General features: G+C 39.6%; 1 protein-coding gene across 1 annotated transcript in view; it reads right to left on the reverse strand.

The window, feature by feature from the left end:
* Positions 1-19,407, reverse strand: part of PLEKHG4B (pleckstrin homology and RhoGEF domain containing G4B) — a 95,478-nt gene that overhangs the window by 49,121 nt on the left and 26,950 nt on the right. The window contains exons 4-10 of the mRNA XM_029912484.1: positions 19,142-19,345; positions 18,578-18,701; positions 8,611-8,704; positions 4,276-4,362; positions 3,017-3,133; positions 1,917-2,015; positions 824-966 (exon numbers count right to left, since the gene is read on the reverse strand). Of these exons, the coding sequence (XP_029768344.1) occupies positions 824-966; positions 1,917-2,015; positions 3,017-3,133; positions 4,276-4,362; positions 8,611-8,704; positions 18,578-18,701; positions 19,142-19,345 (868 nt within the window). The remainder of the gene's footprint in view (positions 1-823; positions 967-1,916; positions 2,016-3,016; positions 3,134-4,275; positions 4,363-8,610; positions 8,705-18,577; positions 18,702-19,141; positions 19,346-19,407) is intronic.

Below are 19,407 nucleotides of genomic sequence, written 5' to 3' on the forward strand. Positions count from 1 at the left end.
GCCCGAGCACTGTGAGGCCAAGTTGGCTGGCAAGGCCAGCCGCAGGTGTCTAGTCACTGTGTAAACATACCCTGAGTCAATCGTCTTCTGTCAGACCAGCCACCGCAGCCCTTCCTTCCGGGGCACAACCCTGCTCTTCGTAGCAGGAACTCCCACACCCTCTCCGCTGGAAGTGTCCTCATGTCTCGTCTGGGGCCCAGCTCTCTGGCCAGGAGACATCAGGGAGTAAGTCGCTCCGCTGTTCCCCCTTCCTTCAGCCCTTGGCTCTGGCTCTCTGGTTTAGAGCCAGCAGGCATCGCCCTCTGCTGCTGCTGCTCCTCCTGCTGTCAGCCCTTTCCCGCCCCTTAGCTCTGGCTAGGGGATGCCAGCCACAAACCCCTCTGGCTGCTCTCCCAGGAACCACCTTCTCTCTCCGGTGGCTCCCATCTCTTACCCCTCTTGTCTGACTGACTCAGTCTGCTCTGGCTCCTCACTGACCTTTTATAACCCCAAATGCTGCCCTGTGCGCTGAACTGGCCCAACTGGGAGCACCTGGATGGGAACAGGAGAGCCGAGCCCAGATTCATATGATGGGCCAGAGACTCTGTTACAGTTCTCCTATAGGACTGCATCACTGCCAGCTAGGTGCCTTCTAGTTCACACCAGCAGGGTCTACATGGGGCAGTTTAATCTAACATGTTGTGCTCTCTACAATTCACCCCCCCCACACACACACACAGACACTGGACTGCAGTGCCATGTAGACAAGCCCTTTCTCTCCCTTTTGCCTTCTCTGATTAACATGGGTCTCTGATGCAGCACTTATTGCAAAGCAAGCACCTACCGGTAGTCTTCTGTATTGCAGAATTCCTCTTTCCTGAGTCTTGCAAGGATTGTCCCACCCTCTAGCCTTAATGTTACCAGCAAGGCATCTTCCAAAACAAGTTTCATCATTGTCTTGTGTTTGTCGATTAAGTCCCTGACCTCCTATACAGAAGAAAGACAATTAATCTCATTTTACTAGAAACTTAGATAGTGTGTTGGTACCATAGCTTGGCTAGCACGGCTTTTATAAAACAAATCCATGTGCACATTGGTCAGGGAAATAACAGAACCCTGTGAATGCCTGGTTCCCACTTGTAATTTTTGTCCTACATTTCCCTGTTGCGTCTACTGGTGGAGCTGAACCAGTTTTAGCAATAATTTTTGGCCAAAACATTATGGAGACTGAACTACTCTCTCATTCACTACACTTGGTCCCCTCAGGTTGATTCAGGCACTCTGGCAAGGAAGTGTGGGGAAGCCTGTAATATCACTGACTAAGCCGTGCTTCTTTTGTAGACAGAGGAATTCAGTTTCCAGGGCTAGCAAACTGGCACCTTTCACAGAAAATTATTAAAACAACAATAATTAGAGATGGGCCAAAACTGGAACCTTGAATCCAAACTCCTTTAAATTAAAGGGATGCAAATTTGAACGACTATACCTGAACCCATCCCTATAATTTTGTGTTGCATTGAAAATAAACCAAAAGGGTCTATTTTCTAGGGTATGTTTTTCAGGTATGGCAGAAACCTTATGAGAAGGGTGGTCTAGACAGTATTTGGTCCTGCTATGCGGGCAGGGGACTGGACTCGATGACCTCTCGAGGTCCCTTCCAGTCCTAGAATCTATGAATCTTGCAAGATGTCTACAATCTTGGTTTCAAATTTTGTGAGAACAGCTCATGGGACCATTGGTGCTTTCAGATCTAAACCTTGACACCCTATTCTGACCTCGTAACTGACTGCTAGTCTAAACCTGATGCAGACAGGATCCAAATATCTCCTCCTCAGCTTCTCTCTAATAACAACCCCCATAATATATTACTGAGCTACCTCAGGCTTCCAATTTTTTGAATTCAAGACACAGCATTTGTGACATCAGCTAATACTTACCTGCACTGTACTTAGGGTTCTCTTGGAGTTCAGCGAACAGACTGAGTTCTGTAGAAAGACAATGGCCTCTTTGCAGTTTGTAATAAAGGGTTCCAGTTTCTGCAGCGATAAAACACAATGACAGGTAAAAACACTCAAAAAGTCAGTCTCAGGAAATAGCTTTGGCTTCTTAAACTTAAAGTGTCCTAGATGGTCAGAAAGAGTTATTTGTATGTCAATCACAATAAGGGCTTGTCTACACGTAGTTTTTGTACTGCTTGAACTATACCAGTTTGAAACCAGTATAGTTAAGTGGTACAATCCCCCTAATGTGGATGCAGTTATACCAGTATAACTATTCCTGCATGGGAAGGGGAATAAAGGGAATAAGCCAAACTAACAAGGGGAATAAGCTACACAGATAAAAGGCACTTTTATACCAGAATAACTACATTCACACTAAGGGGTATATAGATCTATTTCAGTAAAAAATAAAATTACTCCATTAACTGAAATAGTTAAATGGGCATAAAAACTGCATTTAGACCTTAGACACAGGTATTTTTTTTTAAACATCAAAATAGGCCTAACCTTAAATAAGATCATTGTTTTCCAAGTCAGTATTTGGAATGTGTGGTTATATACAGTCTCCATAGATGCCAGACCTTCAGCTGGCATAAACTGGCATAGCTCCATTGACTTCAGCGCCAGAGGACAAAGTACTGCACATGAAGAAAACTTCAGGGCCAGTTATTGACTTTAATATAGCTAAGCTGATGGACACCAGTTGAGGATCTGGCCCTAATGATTCAGATATGTGTTAAAAAGTGAGTTTGGCAATTCCAACATAATCCAGAGTGGAAATCTGTCTGAATCCTGCAACCATGACACAGCTGAACAGAGGCCAAGACTGACCTAGCCAGGGATTAACAGAGTAAAGCGGCACAGCTGTGTGGGGACGTTTCAACACCACCTACATGCAGCGTACAAGACTCTAGCTGGCACTATTTGTTTCTCATTTTTATGAGGAATAAAAGTTACTAAATTCCATCAAGAACATTCTAAAAGGGAAAATAAAATCAGAGGAGAACAAGTAATGGGAGCTGCAAGCACTATCTTACCTTTCGGAAACGCATCCAGTCATGGTGGTTATACAGAAAGGTTCCATCAAACTCTGCTGTCAACTGGGTAGAGTCAATGTGCTTTTGCAGAGCCTTCAGTGATGTGAGGACTTCATACTGTTAAAGAAAAATTGTGAATGGAGCTGTATTAATGCCATAAATCAAACCACTGGGAAAAACGTACATAGTACCAGTTGTCAAAATCTTTTACAGAATCTCGAGACAGAGGACCAGATCTTCAAGTGGGTATAAATGAGTGTAGATCTAATGAAGTCAAGAACTGGGCCTGAGATTTTCTTCATGTGTAATACGCTGTCTTCTGGAAGGAAGTCAATGGAGCCATGCAAATTTGCACCAGCTGAGGATCTGGCCCAAAGTACAACATCTTATTTGTAGAAAATATTTTCTGTTACTATTATATATTTATTAAAATATATATAAGATTGAAGGGGGAAAAAATCTCAAGTGACTTCTGTCTCTAACAACCATCTATGCCAATAGAATATTACATACAAAGAAAAAAAGAGACATTGTTTAAAATTCTTTGGGTATCGAGTTTTATTGGGAGAAAATAGTATATTTTAACTCTACATACAAAGTTCAGGAGAACAAGCTTCTGTTCTGATGGAAATGAATATAAAGGGAGCTGAAGTTAAACAGCAAAAATGAGTTTATTATTTAAATTAAATCAAACATCCATCAATTTTGTATTTTTAAAAATATTTTAATTATAAAATTCCTGCATAGTAAATACAGAAACAGCAGCAGTAAGTCATTATGTTATTGTAAAGAACACAATTCACACAAACATACTTCTGACTACCCACTTATACGATTCAGCAAACTGGTTTATACAGTAAGTCTAGCCATAAAAGGGCAAATTCTGCCACCCTTACATTCCTTACACGACAGGGCTGTTGTGAGGATAAATACATTAATGACTGTGATGTGCTCAGACATCATGGTAATGGCACCCACATAAGTACCTAAAATAAGATTTGCATTGAGAAGCACGTTATAGATAGATATAGATTTCAGTGGCACTACTCGCACAGTAAAGTACTACTGAATTGGAGCTACTCAAAGTATAATGTATTATTCAGTGAGTAATAGCAGAATTTGCCCCTTAAAAACAACAACAACAAAAGATCAATTTCTTCTAAACAAAATAAAATGTCATGAAGTCACATTTTGCAAAGTAACTTTTCATAACAAAATTTAACTTTACAAAATATCATGCACATTCCTCTTAATGTTACCTGAATTGCAGTATCTTTGTCAGGTCTAAATGCAGATTCCTTCTCAGTCAATATCAGGACACTGTGAATGGAGTGAGGAACTGCATTCTGGAAAGCAAAGCAAAATGAATTTAGAGAAATGCTTTATTATGAACCTCCCAATCTTTTTTTCCTTTTTGCCGTTTTTCAAAATTCAGCTTGATTGGTTAACATGAGCATCATAAGTCAAGAAATAGCCTTAAATCGTTATTTTTAAATAATGTATTTTCCCTATAATAAATGTAGTTATGGGGTCAAATTCTGTTCTTTTTGTTGCAGGAGCACATTGTTTTATTCTTCAATAAAATTAACTTGGATTACGCTACAAATGCAATGATGTTTTCTTAATGACTAACCTATGCTGTATGTGTCCTTGCTTTACACTATGTTTTTCCCAGAAGGCATTAAAGAGCCTTATTTTAAAAATGCGAACAGCACAAAATAAGGCTGTAATAGCCTGCAATGATCATGGTCAATCTTGTCTATTGCACATATAAAACTGTGTTTGTGGTTCTCACATTGGTGTGATCTCACATATATGTGTTCACCTGTCGTGTTTGCTGAATCCTCATAGGTCGACATCAACATGAGACTCCATCATCACGTTGTAAACTATACACATTTCAAACAGTAGCTGAAGTTTAAATACTTTAACTAATAAAGGATGACATTCATATTTCTTGCTTCATGCAGTATTGCTTTGATGGTGTTTTCTCTCTTATAAAAGTGGTTGTTGGAGAGGGTATTAGGTCTCAAAAGACACTGCATGTGTATTTGTTTTTAATCCATCAGTTATGCATTTAGGGATCTATCCAACCCCTATTGAAATCAATCAGTGCTTCCTCTGCTTTCAGCGGGTGCAGGATCAGGGCCTAATTCATCCCAGTGCTGGAGATAAATATGGTGTAGGGCCCTAAGTAGGTATTATATCACTATTACGCCTTCCTTATTCTGCAGCTCTTATTCAAACGGAGGTTTCAGGAGGCAGAGCATGTGAGTTCGCTGCCTGCCTACCATCCATCATTCTTGCCAGTGAATTTTAGGCCATTTGGTGCTTCACTTAGAAGTACAAAGCAGCTCTTCATATTTTAGCCCTAAATCTTGATCGGAGTGCTTCTGCGTCATCATATCCATTGTGACTCCATAGCTTGCGAAAAAGACTTATTATTTCTGTTGCTATGACACAATGTACTATTGGTGTTACTGTCTTTTTTCATTTTTACTATTCTGTGTTCTAATTTTTTGTTATCTTTATCTAATATTCCTTCTCGTTTCCCATCTCTGTGTTTAAAGGATACTTCAAAAAACACGGCTTAGCCATACACATTGGATGTGCTCTAATGCAAAGACTGAACATTGGGACGATACAGGCTGAGTGGCAGAGTTAACTCTGATTTCACTTGAGGCTTGATTATAATTTTACAGTCTGCCCGGAATCAGAGGCAGTATGCAGCTGCCCTGAGACAGAGAACAAACACTGAGAACAATTCCTCCTCCGTTCCCCCTTTGCTCTGGGGGAAAAGTAAATTACTTGTCCCCTTTTCCTGGAGCAGCTTACACCTCCCTGTGCATGGTACCAGGCTCCTTCCCACTTCCCACCCCCTCTAAAGGCTCATCGTGAAGGGTCCTAGGCAAGTAGTCCCTGTCCTGCCTGCATGACCACAGTCACAACCAGTGCTGGGCTGAGGAGGAAATAAGAGTGAGCTGAAGGCTAGGACAGTATAGCTTTGATTTTGTAAGTTAAAAAGAGGGAACTGATGTTATAAACAGAATGACAAGAATGATAACAACAAAACCACCAGTCCTCCCTCTGAGCCCGTTCTACTGATGATGTATTAAGTCTTTAATCACACCAGCTGCAAAGCATGCTGTAATGAAGAGTCCAATGTATGTTTATGGCACATGCTCAAGTAGCCACATTTATATTTGAAGCACATCGGTCACTTTTCCGGATTGGCAAAATTAGCATTTCATCTGTGTCGTTTTTCAAAAGTTCAACAGTGTTTGCTCCTGCCTGTGGGAAGAGAGTATCTGGAAGCCCACATTTTAGTTATGTCTCCTACATGTGCACTTCAAAATGGAAAAAGCCAAACTAATTGAATTTTTTTTGTTAATGGCAACCCCTTCTCCACCCAAGCACACAGACCAAGTTTCAGCCCACTCTAAATTAAAAGGGCTCTAAACTCTAAAAATGGAGCTGACAAAGGAAAAATTGTCAAACTGTTACATTTAATTTCATTATAATAAAACTATATCTACCTAATTCCACATTTCCATTGCTTTCATTTGAGACAAATACCTTGTTAAACACTGTGCCAAAAACAAACTCATTTGCTTCCAGGATTCAATTCATCATCTTGTGATGACTTATTTTTCCTCAGGGCATATCTGCCACATCTCAGATGTGTAATATACTTAAGAAAACACTAAAGCCAGCTTAATAAAATAATTACAACAATGCGAATTCAGTAGATTTCCTTTTTTCAAGTTGGTTGCCAAGCCGTTTAGAAGATTCAGTTACAATAAGAAGTTGAGTATTTGGTGGAAATTTTCCCAGTGCATATTTCTTTTTTCTCTAAACTGTTTTGGTGCACCAGCTGTGTGTAGGAAGGGCAACTATATAGATCTAAGTGCTACATATGGTTAGTGTCTGTCTGCAGCTGTGGGAAAATGGCTGTGTAAAACTCACAGGGTGATGTTAAGTAAATGCAGTAGCTGGAGGTACTTGCACCTCAAGTCTGAAAATGTTTGATCTATTGTTACAATACTCAAGTTCTCACTAGAACCATAAAAGATTAAAGATTAAAAATCATTTTGCTCTGGTCTTCTACTTTGTTTACTTTGGGCACCTGACAGCACTTTGGAAACAGTTAGTTCCAGTTTCCCTTTTTTTAGTCAGTTAGGCCTCATATAGGTACCATGTGGAGCTGATTACAGGACTGCAGCTTCAATCAGTTTCCTCTCATGTTAGTGTGGATCTTCATACAGTAAATGGACAGGGGAAAACATTTTAGGAAAGATGGTCAGGAGAATAAGAAGGTTTAATACCTGAAACTACTTGTAACTTTACTTTTTTTAATTGATCAGATTTCAGATGGACAGCGTAGTGCCTTTTTAATCTGAGTGCAGTTACAATGTAAGGCTTGTAAGGGTAGATGGGAAAGAGTGAAAAGGTGGGAGGAATCATAAAGTAGTCATCATCTACAACAACTTGTTCTTGTTTTGTTATTTTTCTCCTTGAATAACATGATTACCATATCTACATCCTGCACTGTATAACCTTAAATGTCAGCTATGGCTCAAAGCAGACTGCACAGGAAAATTTCACTCCTCTCTCCGTGAGTTTTCAATGTTTTCATTTTGCTGTTGTCATGATCAGAACCAAGGCTGGGATGTACGAACTTTGGAAGAATGTCCATTTTCTGACTGTGATTAATTCTGATCTGAACAAAAAACACTTTACCCTTGTCAAAGGAATACTGATGGAAGCCAAGCACACTAAAAGGCCGTTGTGATAATGATGTGCTAGAGTCACTGTAATGTCAAAATACCTTGTAACAGAAAATCAGACTAGAAGATACTAAGACCTTTGTGCTAGTGTCTTTTCCTTTTTGAACTGTTCAGTGAACCAGCACTAACAGATCTTTAGTTTCACTGTGCGTACAAAAACAATTCACTCCATTAAAGGCAGAAGAAAAGTTGGCCTCAGTTGTCAAGACATTCTGTGTAACTTTTACTTTGCTGTTTGTTTCCCTCAGTGCACCAAACTACAGGTTAACAAAATGAATGTTGGATAATATCAAACGCAAGTGAATCTCCATAACAACTTCCCAATAAGCTGCTCTAGTCCTACTTACTGTTTGAGAAAACTGGACTTAATGTCAACAGACAGACAGTGCTTATTTTTGTAGAACTAGCACTAAACTCCTCTCAAGAATATACCATACTTGTATTTTGTATTTTAAATCTATTCCTTCTACTTATATTTATACCTAATTGGCTTTAACTTTTTCAACTGATTCTTTGATGATCCTATTGTGTATCACAAATTAATTTTTCCATGTGCTGAATGGAGAAAGTAATTCAAAAGGGAAAGAACTACCACTGGTATTAAGTTTAACGCTGTAAGCTCTTTGGCACAGGAGGCATCTTTTGATTGTCTGTGTGCACAGCACCCAAAAAAACAACACCCCAGTACCTGATTAGGGGCCTCTAGGTGCTACCACAATACAAATAATAACAATAACAATAATTTTTAAAAACACTAGTATTTTATTTTGTGCTCTTAAACAATGCACCATAACCACTAGCACTTACCTGTAATGCTGTGAAAGCTTTGAAAAGACCAGGACTAGGCTGGCACTTACGAGCATCCACTAAAATAACGAGCCCCAGATCACGTACTTCCTTCCTAGAAACAGAAAGGCAGATATTTCCTAAGCTGCATTTCCTCTTGATAAAAGTATTTACTAAATGTTTATAAAATTGTATCCAAACAAACAGGTTGATGATGGGGCCACTTAGAACAAATATATTTTATTTCCAGTCAGAAATAAAGCAGCAGACAGTATATTATGCAGAAAATGATTACAGTCGGCCCCTCTTATTAAAAAAATCTGTTGTAGGAGGTCGAGGTGGGGAAATTCCCTCTCAGAGTTTTCTCCAGATCATACTGTCAGGGATGAATAATTTGCCGTTGTATTGTCTCTAGATTCCTTGTGGCCCTTCCCATTCTCCTGCCAGCATAGCTCCCTCTCCAGTTGTCCACTATATCTAGAACTCTGCCTCCCCCACATGTTTTAAAAGCAGAGTTTCCCCTTTATGGAATGGCTGTTTGGTTAAGATAACACAGCCACAGTAGATATCCTCTGGGTTTATGGAGGGGGGGAGTAATGATGCACCTAGACATTGGTCCCCCATCCATGTCCAGATCTCTATCCCTGGAGAAGGCTCTCTGTGAGTCTGGAGATAGGGCTGGTGGTGTCAGCCAAATGGATGGGGTCGCTTTTCTCATGAAAACGTGCAGATTTCTGCGTGGCAGGTTCTCTCTGCATAAGGTCTGAGGGTGCGGGAAATGATCTGGAATGGTAATACTAAGCTGAAATGAGTTCCCGCTCATGAAGAACTAATTGCATGGCAGACTGATGCCTTGGGCTGGCATGTCAAATGGTAATATCCCTATTTTTCAGATAGACTGGTGTAACTGAAATGCTTTCCCTAATGTGAGGGTTTTATCAGCTAGATGTAAACATTTATTCGGAGTTAAACTTTGTAGGAGTTGCTTGGCTTTGGGGAAAATTATTAGATCCATAAAAAGTTTTTGCATTAAATAAAAAGGCAAAAAGGAGGTACGATTCCCAATACATTTGTGCTCTTACAATCCGACTTTTCAGTTAGTCAAGATTATAGACTCTGTGACTCGGCTTTTAAAACACACTTTCAACAGATTTGGGTGCCAGCCCATAACGCTAGCCAATAACACTGCTATTTCCAGCAGTAACTATGGTTTTGGGGACTATTCTAAGGCCTAACTGCACTCGCTTTAAGGGTGAAATTCACCCCTCTGCTGAGACCAACTGCACAGGATTTGACCTTTCAGCTGTTGCACACGTGAAATATGTTGTTTCAAATTTTGTTTAAAAGCTGTTTTATCATCCTCCAGACTCATCTTTACATGCTGTAATTATATAATCTAAATATTGGGTTACATATATTTACACTAAGTATAAACAGCAATTACCTTTAAAGGCATTAATGACATATATACACAATGAACAACTAAACATTACTTTAAAAAGCCAGGGCCATTCCAAGGCAAACAGTACATTCAAAGAATGTCAGGGTTATGAAGCAAGTTCAGAGGGAAAAAAAGGAATTGTACTATTAAACATTAAGGCACCTTCACTGCAATGTGAGTGGGTACAACCATCAGACATTAATTTATTATGCCCTGTAGTGGGGAAGTACAGATTTTGGGCTCAATCTAGCTTCCATTTAAGCCAATAGTAAACTACCCATTCACTTTAATAGGAGCCCTAATTCCTCCCCATGCAAAAACATCTTATAGATGTGAATAGAAAATTATATCCTTTCTGCAGTTCCCTTCCTCCATCATCCTGAGAGAAAGGACCGCATTCTCTATTACATTCTACAGGTTTTACAATTAGTTCTGTAGAACCTTACTGGTTTTGTCCCTATGAAATTCTATACGACTTTTCTGTAACAGGTAAGAGCTAGATTGTCCAATTAGGCACTGTGACATTATCTGATTAAAATATGACCATGTAGATCATTCTTGCTACTACTGTTAAATAATTGCAACAAATCTTGTACAAGTATGTCAAGAAAGGTGTCTATGGAAAAGGTATGATCTGCTGAATACGATTATGCTATTTGTACACATGAATCATTTTTGTATTTGAAGTTATGAGTATTGGCTCTATATCTAGATTTCAAATGTTTGCTCTTGGGGCAACGCCCACAAGATATTTAGCCTTAACTCACAATGGACCATGGGAGACGCCTATCTATGCTTAATGGACTTTCCTGCTATGACTAAGTGAAATCATGCATGGACATGCGACTTGCCCATGTGACCCCAAACACCATCTTTTACCTGTAATTTTCCACAGTCAGAACAATGGGATTCCCTTCAATTGGCAGAAGCTATAAAAGGCCCTGGAAACATCTCCATTTTGCAACCAGAGACTTGACTTAAGCCAGCAGTTTATTCCATTACGGCTTCAAGCCTGAACCAAGAACTTTGCAATTGTATGTATTTGAATCCTTTAACCAATTTTAACTCTCACCTTTCTTTCTTTTTATAAATAAACCTTTTTTAGTATCTAATATCTAGATTGGCAACAGCGTGATTATTGGGTAAGATCTGAGTTATATATTGACCTGGCTGTGTGGCTGGTCCTTTGGGATCAGAAGAACCTTTTATTTGATGAAATTGGTTTTTAAAGAACCATTCATCTTTAAGTCTAGTGGTTTTGGTGGTGATATAAGGATTGGCATGCCTAAGGAAACTGCTTTTCTGACTTGTTAGCCGCTGTAGTGAAACAGAAGTTTACTTTTGTTGCTGGTTTGGTATATCTTATGGGAGAATAACCACCAGTTTTGGGGTGGGTCTGCCCTATTTCTCAGCAGTTTGTCCTGCATTTGGTATTCTCAGTTGTGACCCACAGAGGCACGGTTACAGGCACCATCCCAGCAGAGGGTGATGCAGAGCCACACTGCTGGAAGAAGTGGTGGGGGAAGGGACTGTGACTCAAGGCCTGATCTAAAGCCCACTGAATCAACTTAAAGACTTCCAATGACTTCACTGGGCTTTTGGCTCAGACCCAAAGAAAGGTACAACCCCTCCCTAAGCTCCCTGGCATACAGGGGAATGCACCGCAATGCATCTGGCAGTGTGTGGGATCAAAGTTGAGTGGGGTCATGGTCCTCAAGGGGGTGATGTATGGCCCTTGGAGCAAAAAGAGGCAGCAATCTCTTGGCTTCTGTGAGCACCGCAACTGCATCTATCCCTGCTCTTTGTCCCCTTCACATACAAGCCCAGGACAGTATGGCCTAATTGTATTTTTCTTTGGTTTTTGAGTCTGTAGAGTTTGATACAAAATTTGTGAATTAGAAACAAAAGGGTTTGTTACACAGAAAAAATAATTTATCTGGAGTTATGTGCCAAAGTAGACTTTCTTGAAAGTGGAGGGACATTTTTCTGCAGTCGTAGATAAACATAGGCCAAGACTATAACAGGGTTCAAAAAAGAACTAGATAAATTCATGGAGGATAGGTCCATCAATGGCTATTAGCCAGGATGGGCAGGGATGGAGTCCCTAACCTCTGTTCGCCAGAAGCTGTGAATGGGCAACAAGGGATGGATCACTTGATGACTACCTGTTTTGTCCATTCCCTCTGGGGCACCTGGCATTGGCCACTGTTGGAAGACAGAATGCTGGGCTAGATGGACCTTTGGTCTGACCCAGTATGGCCGTTCTTATGTTGTTATACTAGACTAGATTCTCATCTGCACCCAAACAAAGAAAATGCTTCTGGGTCACCGATCCTGGGATTTATTCTGTAGTGGCCTGGTTTGCTCAGGGCTGCTCTAAACTAGACCAGCTGGTGAGAGCTCCAGGGAACTTCTTAGCCAACTGAGGAGTCCTTTAAACCAGGAAATTTCAGCTGGACATGTCAGTCAGCTATCCAGCCTCCTTGATACAGCAATATATGGCTTATTGTGAGGGACAATCTGGCCCGCTGCATTTACCAAATATGCCACTGCTTTGAATTAGGGTAGGACAGGGCCCTTCATACACTTGTGGAAGTTGTGTGAAGACCACTGGTCAGTAGTACTGTATTTTTTAAACTATACAAAAAAAATGTCAGCAACATCCCCTAATACCTGAGTTATGACGCTCATATATCCACTAATTCAAGGGGAACTCTTTTAAAAGTATTTTGAGCAGAACTATTTGTCCAACATTGGGCAGAAAGACAATTATATCACAGGATTATATTTTATATTTGGAATGCTTTGATGTTTAATTCAAGCTGCGTAGGTTTAGTTATTTTATATTAACTTTTGGAAACTTTTCAAAATTCTCACTATTTAAATAGTACTTTTAAAAGCACCTTTACTATGTTTATTAGTACGTATAAAGGCACAGAACAAGACCTACAAGATAAGTTAACAGTTGCCAATTTTCCTATCTGGCCAATTTTCAATCATCCTCAGTTTTTGTTGTACAAATAAAACTGTACACAAAGTTCTCCATAAGTTACAGTACTGTTTGAATTTGCACCCTCTATCCTACACATGTGTGCATGCGCAGAGGAAGCAGACTTAAAATTTGGTCCATTACTTATAAACTTAGATGTAATTTCTTAGATATAATTTCATCTGTTTCCCCATATTAAAAAATGGTGTCACAATTATTAGAGCTCTCAGAAACTTTAATAATTTATTTTTATTGAAAAACGGTATTTTTCAAATATAAAAGATTTACTGAAAAACTGTTGATTTCTTAACAATTTTCATTTTTCACAACATTTTTCATTACTTTTTGGTGAATTTTTTTTAAATCAAAAAATCACATTTTTCATTCCACTGAAAACTAGGTTTGTGACACACAAATATTTTGATTACATTTTAATTTAATTAAACAATTTTAGAAAACAAATTGAAAAAATAATGAAAAAATTGATCCATTTGAACCTGTAAAACTCAAAAAAACCCTTCAAAATATTGAATTTTAAGTGATTTTTGTTAAAACCAGTTACACTGGCGATGACAGAACTAAGGCTCCAATCCTGTGAACGCTTACACACCAGAAACTTCACACCTTCGAGTAGTCCCACATGTGGTGTTATGTTAGTGAGTTCAGCTGGGATCTGCCAGGCTTGGGGACCCTCCCTCCCCCTCCCCCCAGCAATCCCTCTTTTTCTGGGTTTTTCCATGGGAGCAAATCATCTGAGCCAATGTGATTTCTCAATTGATACAAATTTGAGGAAATACTGCAAGTGTGTTCCTCGTGCGCTGTACTGCTTTAACGTAATGAAAAATACGTCTTACGTTTTGCAATTTTGCACAGTGGAAAGTGAAAGGGACAATTCGGTAAGTTCTGCTTGTCCATTCCAGAGGTTTCCCCATTGTGGAAAGTAGGAGCCTTATTTATTTAAGTTCTTTTTGTAAAATCCCCAAATGTCATGACAGTAATTTGTACCTAACAGCACCACATTTCCTACCCAATTTAAACCTTTATTCACTTGTGGATTTTTACTTGGATTCTACAGCTGCTATTGACTAAATTATGCTTCTTGATGAAAATGGAATAGAAAAAAAACCTACATTATGAGGTTTTCATTTATGAAACTCACTATCTGTAGGCTCGCATCCCTTTAAATAATATGTGAGACCTCTAGCGTATGTCTACACTACATCTGGGACTGAACCTCCCAGCCTGAGTAACAAACTTATGCTGGTGCTCTAAAAATAGCTGTGTAGACACTGCTTTGACACTGGGGCTCAGGCTCTCAAGGCCCCACCTCCTGCCCCCCAGGCTTGAGAGCCCAAGCTCCAGCCTGAGTTGCAATGTCAAAGCACCATCTACACAGTTATTTTTAGCACGCTAGCATGAGCACCACCACCACAAATCTATGGCACCAGGCTGGGAGGCTTGCTCCCAGGTGCAATGTAGACATACCCCTAAGGGCCCTCACGGTCTTCTATTTTTGACTAAGGATAATGAAGTCTGTGCAGTTCTCCTTAGGTTTTGATATCCCATGTTTCCCCATAATTTGTGAACTCATTCATATTCAGAGATATAAAGATGACTGAATTTACATTAAAACTCTGGCTTCACAGTACTAGGAACACCATTCATATTTTACAATATATAACAGGACAGAGTCTGAGGGCACTGTGCAAAGAACTTAATTCTCAAATTTGTGATGAAAGTAGGTAATATAGTGAAGAATGCCAAGTACCTCATTTTCCCCTTCTGCTTTGGAACTCTGCTGAAATCAGTGCACATCCTTTCATTGGGACTTTGGGGTGATTTTCAATATTTTACAGTTTGGAGATATCGGAGTTTAGAGGTGACAGATGAACTCCTGATCCTTGTCCATTTAGACCACTGCTCTAGGTGACACAGTCTTCAAAAGGAGTCTGTTGCATCACTGAACATCCCTGTTACCTGACCATTGGAGTGGGACTGACACTAGCCTCACAGGAGACCTACCTGGTTCCCACTAGCAGAGGAGAGCAAGAAATTAAAAAGGGGGAAATATGTAGCCTGAGCAGCAAGAGTAGCCTAATGGGCTATTATCGACACTAAAGTATACATTCTATACCCAGTGCACATACACTGAGTAGACACAATACCTGAAGATACCAAACAAAGACAAAAGAAAAGCAGAAAAAAACCCCTCTCTAACTATTCTTATTAAAACCAACAAAAATATCCCTAAGTCAAACTGTAGATCTGTGATATCAAAGATTAAAGTAGTCAAATTATAGAAACACTGAAAGCAGCTGCAGGAAACACTCCACAAATAGCTGCAGAAGTCATTGAAATGTTTCCTGGTACAGGATTGCACCCTGCATTCTTTTCACAAAATAAATGTAATCAGTGTTACACATGAAGGGTCAAATTTGCAAAGCAGTCTCACCCTGATCTCTGTAAATTGTATGCACAGTTTTATAAACACAAATCAAATCACTCTATCTACATGATTTGTGCACACAAAATTGAGGACAGAAATTTAGAGACCTTTTCCTATTTATAGAAAACAACAGGGAAGACCAAAAAGAAATTGAATGAGTAATGAAGAAAGGTAAATGCAAAGAATAAGTCCAACAGGATTCCCAAATTGTAACTCCTCATTTCCAGGGATGGGGATATCATCCTATAAATTTACTCCAGGCAGGGAATCAACCTATAAATTCCAGTTCTAATACATTTTTCACCGCCATGAGCTATACACATTCTAATACATATAGATACAATTTCTAAGGCCTAGATTCAGGAAAGCATCCCTGTTCTGGACAGCACTTAAGCACATTTGTAACTTGAAGTCAATGAGACTTAGCAATATGCTTAAAGTTATGCATGCACTTATGTGCTTTACTGAAGCAGGGCCTAATTGCATACAAGGGAACTTTTCATTAATAAAAACAAAAAATTGTTTAGCACCACCCTTTTGAATGTCTATCCAAACTGGGCTGATCCTCCAAGCATTTTGATGCTCTGCCATTCCCAACAGTGAGAATGGCATTGTTAAATTTATGTGACACAGAAGAAATCAACTAATTTCAACAAGAGACATGTTTTCCAGTTTATTCTAACAAAATGTATTTGTTTCACTGACAAGTTGTGTTATACTTGAAACTTATCAAAACGTCCAAAGCTAACAAGTATTAACGGAACAAAAAATCTTGTTAACTTCAACTTAAGGGAACGTTGAAAAGAAGTAACATAGATATTCAAATACACTCTCAGTGCATAAAATCTCTTAAAAAATAAGTGTAAACATAAAATATCACACTGCATATTCGACAAACAAATTTAACACTGCTACATAATCAGCACCCAGTCTCAACCTATTCACCAGAAACCTTTCTAAACTCGTATCCCCTTACACTGTATGCATTTCACATGTAAACTGTGAAATCTCACAAAATGCTAACTTCCCACACACATATAACAGAACCAATCACACACCATCCCCAGTTCAGTTGCCTGTTATTACCTAGAGACCCCTATATTTTGCCTTTTCCCCTTGCTATACAGAGCAGAGACTTGATCCTTCCACATCCTACCTACCCACGATCAAAGGATGACAACCTATCACATATTAATCTCCATATACAGTCCAGAAATAACCCCCTTTCCAATGGCACAAAAGACCAATGTACTCCACCCACCCTTTCTTTACGGAATGAAAAATCACATTATACCTTCCCTATTCACCCTCCCATTATTGAGTCAGATACAGATACTTTCCAGATACAGACCATATGTCCATCTTCATCTACATCATTCAACACACACAGGCCACAGATCTCAAGAGCTCTTCAGTCTCTGGCTCACCTCACCACTCCACTGCCTCTCCCTAACCTTCAAGATTGAAGAGTTGCACAATATTCCTGGCCCCTGCTCCTCTTCTTCTAACTGGCGGCTTAGGAGATCTCAGGATCAGGATCACTAGGTGCCCTGACCTCATACTGCCTTGCACAACTTATGGGATATTTCTTCCTAATGGGAAAGCTTTGAAATGCCATCCGTTCCTCAGGTTCCCCGTCCTGTGAAGTGGAGGGGTGATACACAGAGGTCCCTTTCCTTTATTCAATGTCCCATAGGCCACATGGACTTTATAAAGTGTGCATCAATATACGAAACAAGACCAATTTTTGTAAATAAGTCTTTTAAAAAGTTATTTTAAATAGTGTTAAGTCCTAGATGTTAATGGTATCTTACTATATGTAAAGACTGAAGTTTTACAGTTAAGCTGTTTTAACCTAGAGGGACTTCAAAAAGCAGGTATTTTGTGTAAAAAATTTAAAAGTAAACCTTTAAGCCTCTGTCATCTATTAATGGCTTGACAAATCCCCTTCAAACTTAAATAATTTCTTCGTACCCTGAAATTAAATCCCAAAACCACTTCTTGTGTGAAAAGCTATAAAGGGAGTGAATATAGGGACTAGAACTGAAACCTGGCTACAATCTTAACTAGCGAGCTGCTACTGGAGTAGGTCCATAGTAGGGTAATTTTTAAGGACCCTCAACTCAAAAACATTGTTGCGCTTTGGTGAATAAAACAACTGTGTACTTTGGAGCAACAAAAACCATTGCTGCAAACAGAAACAACATCATTACTAGATTAACCACACAAGCCTGGACTAGATCTCCAATCCTTTAGGTCCAAATACACCTCTACCCCGATATAACGCGACCCGATATAACACGAATTCGGATATAACGCGGTAAAGCAGTGCTCCGGGGGGGCAGGGCTGCGCTCTCCGGTGGATCAAAGGAAGTTCGATATAACGCAGTTTCACCTATAACGCGGTAAGATTTTTTGGCTCCCGAGGACAGCGTTATATCGAGGTAGAGGTGCACAGAAGCCTCTAGTATGTGAGCTGAAATAAAACCAATGTCAAACATCACAGTGCACTATGAAAGAACCAGTCTGATGTGCCTAATTTGCAACCAGCCACTAGAGGGCAAACTGTTCAAACACACTAGCCATCACAATTAGACACCTAAGTAGTTAATTTTGTTCAAATTCAGCTTTTTGCAAGGATTTTTAAGGATATTTAAATATGCAGATATTTGATAGGATAGTAAGAAGCTATTTTTGAGCCAGAAGGACACAACGGTATGTTAGACAAGCCACATGTCAAATAACGACAGTTATTTAATGGCAATAAAACAACAAGCAGCAGCAACAGCACAGCCAAGTAAAGCTGGCAATTCATCCAAACCAACTTTCCTAGCCAAAAATCTTTGAATAGCTAAAAACGACAGTTTATAATGGAACCTGGTTGCAAACTTAAGCCCTGATTCTGCAATTTACAATGCACAGGTCTGTGATGCTTGCAGAGACCCACATAACTTCAGTGGGGCTATGCGTGAGTACAGCACCCCACCAGGGCATTGTAAATTGCAGGACTGGTGTCTTAACTAAGAACCAGCTGTTACTGCTCTATAATAAGCCCTCTGTGATCGCAACATCGGTGTCACCTGAAAAATGACCAGCCCAGCTCTCTTCATACCTGGGAATGCTATAGAAATACATCAGAAGACGAGCAAGCTCTGTACTTGTGGAATGTTCACTTGACCAGATGGTATTTCTTGTGCAGACTTGCACCACTGCTCTGCCACCCCGGTCTCGGCTTCCTAACCAAATAAAACACACAAAGAAAAGCCGTTGAGAAAGCATGACTGAGAACGTGCGATTTAGAAGTGTGTGTGTCTGGAAAACGACAATGCAGAAACTCTTAAAAGTGAAAATCAGTGATTTTCCATCCCCTGCATTTACCTTATTATATAGATTGTGATCACAAAATTTCTTAATCAGTGTGAAGATCATTCCTACGTATTTAAGTTTCTACTGGTGATTTTGATGGGCAAGATATCTAGCTGGTGTAAATTGGCTTGGCTCCATTGAATGGAGTTGTCAATTTATACCAGCTGACCCGAATATCTTCTAAAAATAACTTTTTCTATTGCAATCAATTTATCTTGGCTATCTTTAAGAGATCTGTGTAAATATACTATGCATGTGTGTGTTTATGTTTCATTTATCATCAGGCACGTTGTTATCTGTAATTACATACCACATAGAGAAATGACTCCAGACTGCAGTAATTCCTGGTTGATTTCAAGTAATTGGTTTGGTAATCTGTGGCAAAGGTCTCCAGCATTTGTAGGCAGCAGCTCACTCTCACAATGGAATAGCTCAGGAGATGCATTTGTAATTGTGTTACACTCACCCTGGAAACTGTTTCTTGAGTCTATTACTGTTGAGTGCTGAGGAAAATCTGGCCAAATGAAAGACAACTGGTTAAAATTTTTGCTTTTCTGTGTATTTGAAAATTGCTCT

The sequence above is a fragment of the Terrapene carolina genome, unplaced genomic scaffold (genome assembly GCF_002925995.2).
Source record: "Terrapene carolina triunguis isolate 2854851 unplaced genomic scaffold, T_m_triunguis-2.0 Scaffold229, whole genome shotgun sequence".
Lineage (NCBI taxonomy): Eukaryota > Metazoa > Chordata > Testudines > Emydidae > Terrapene > Terrapene triunguis.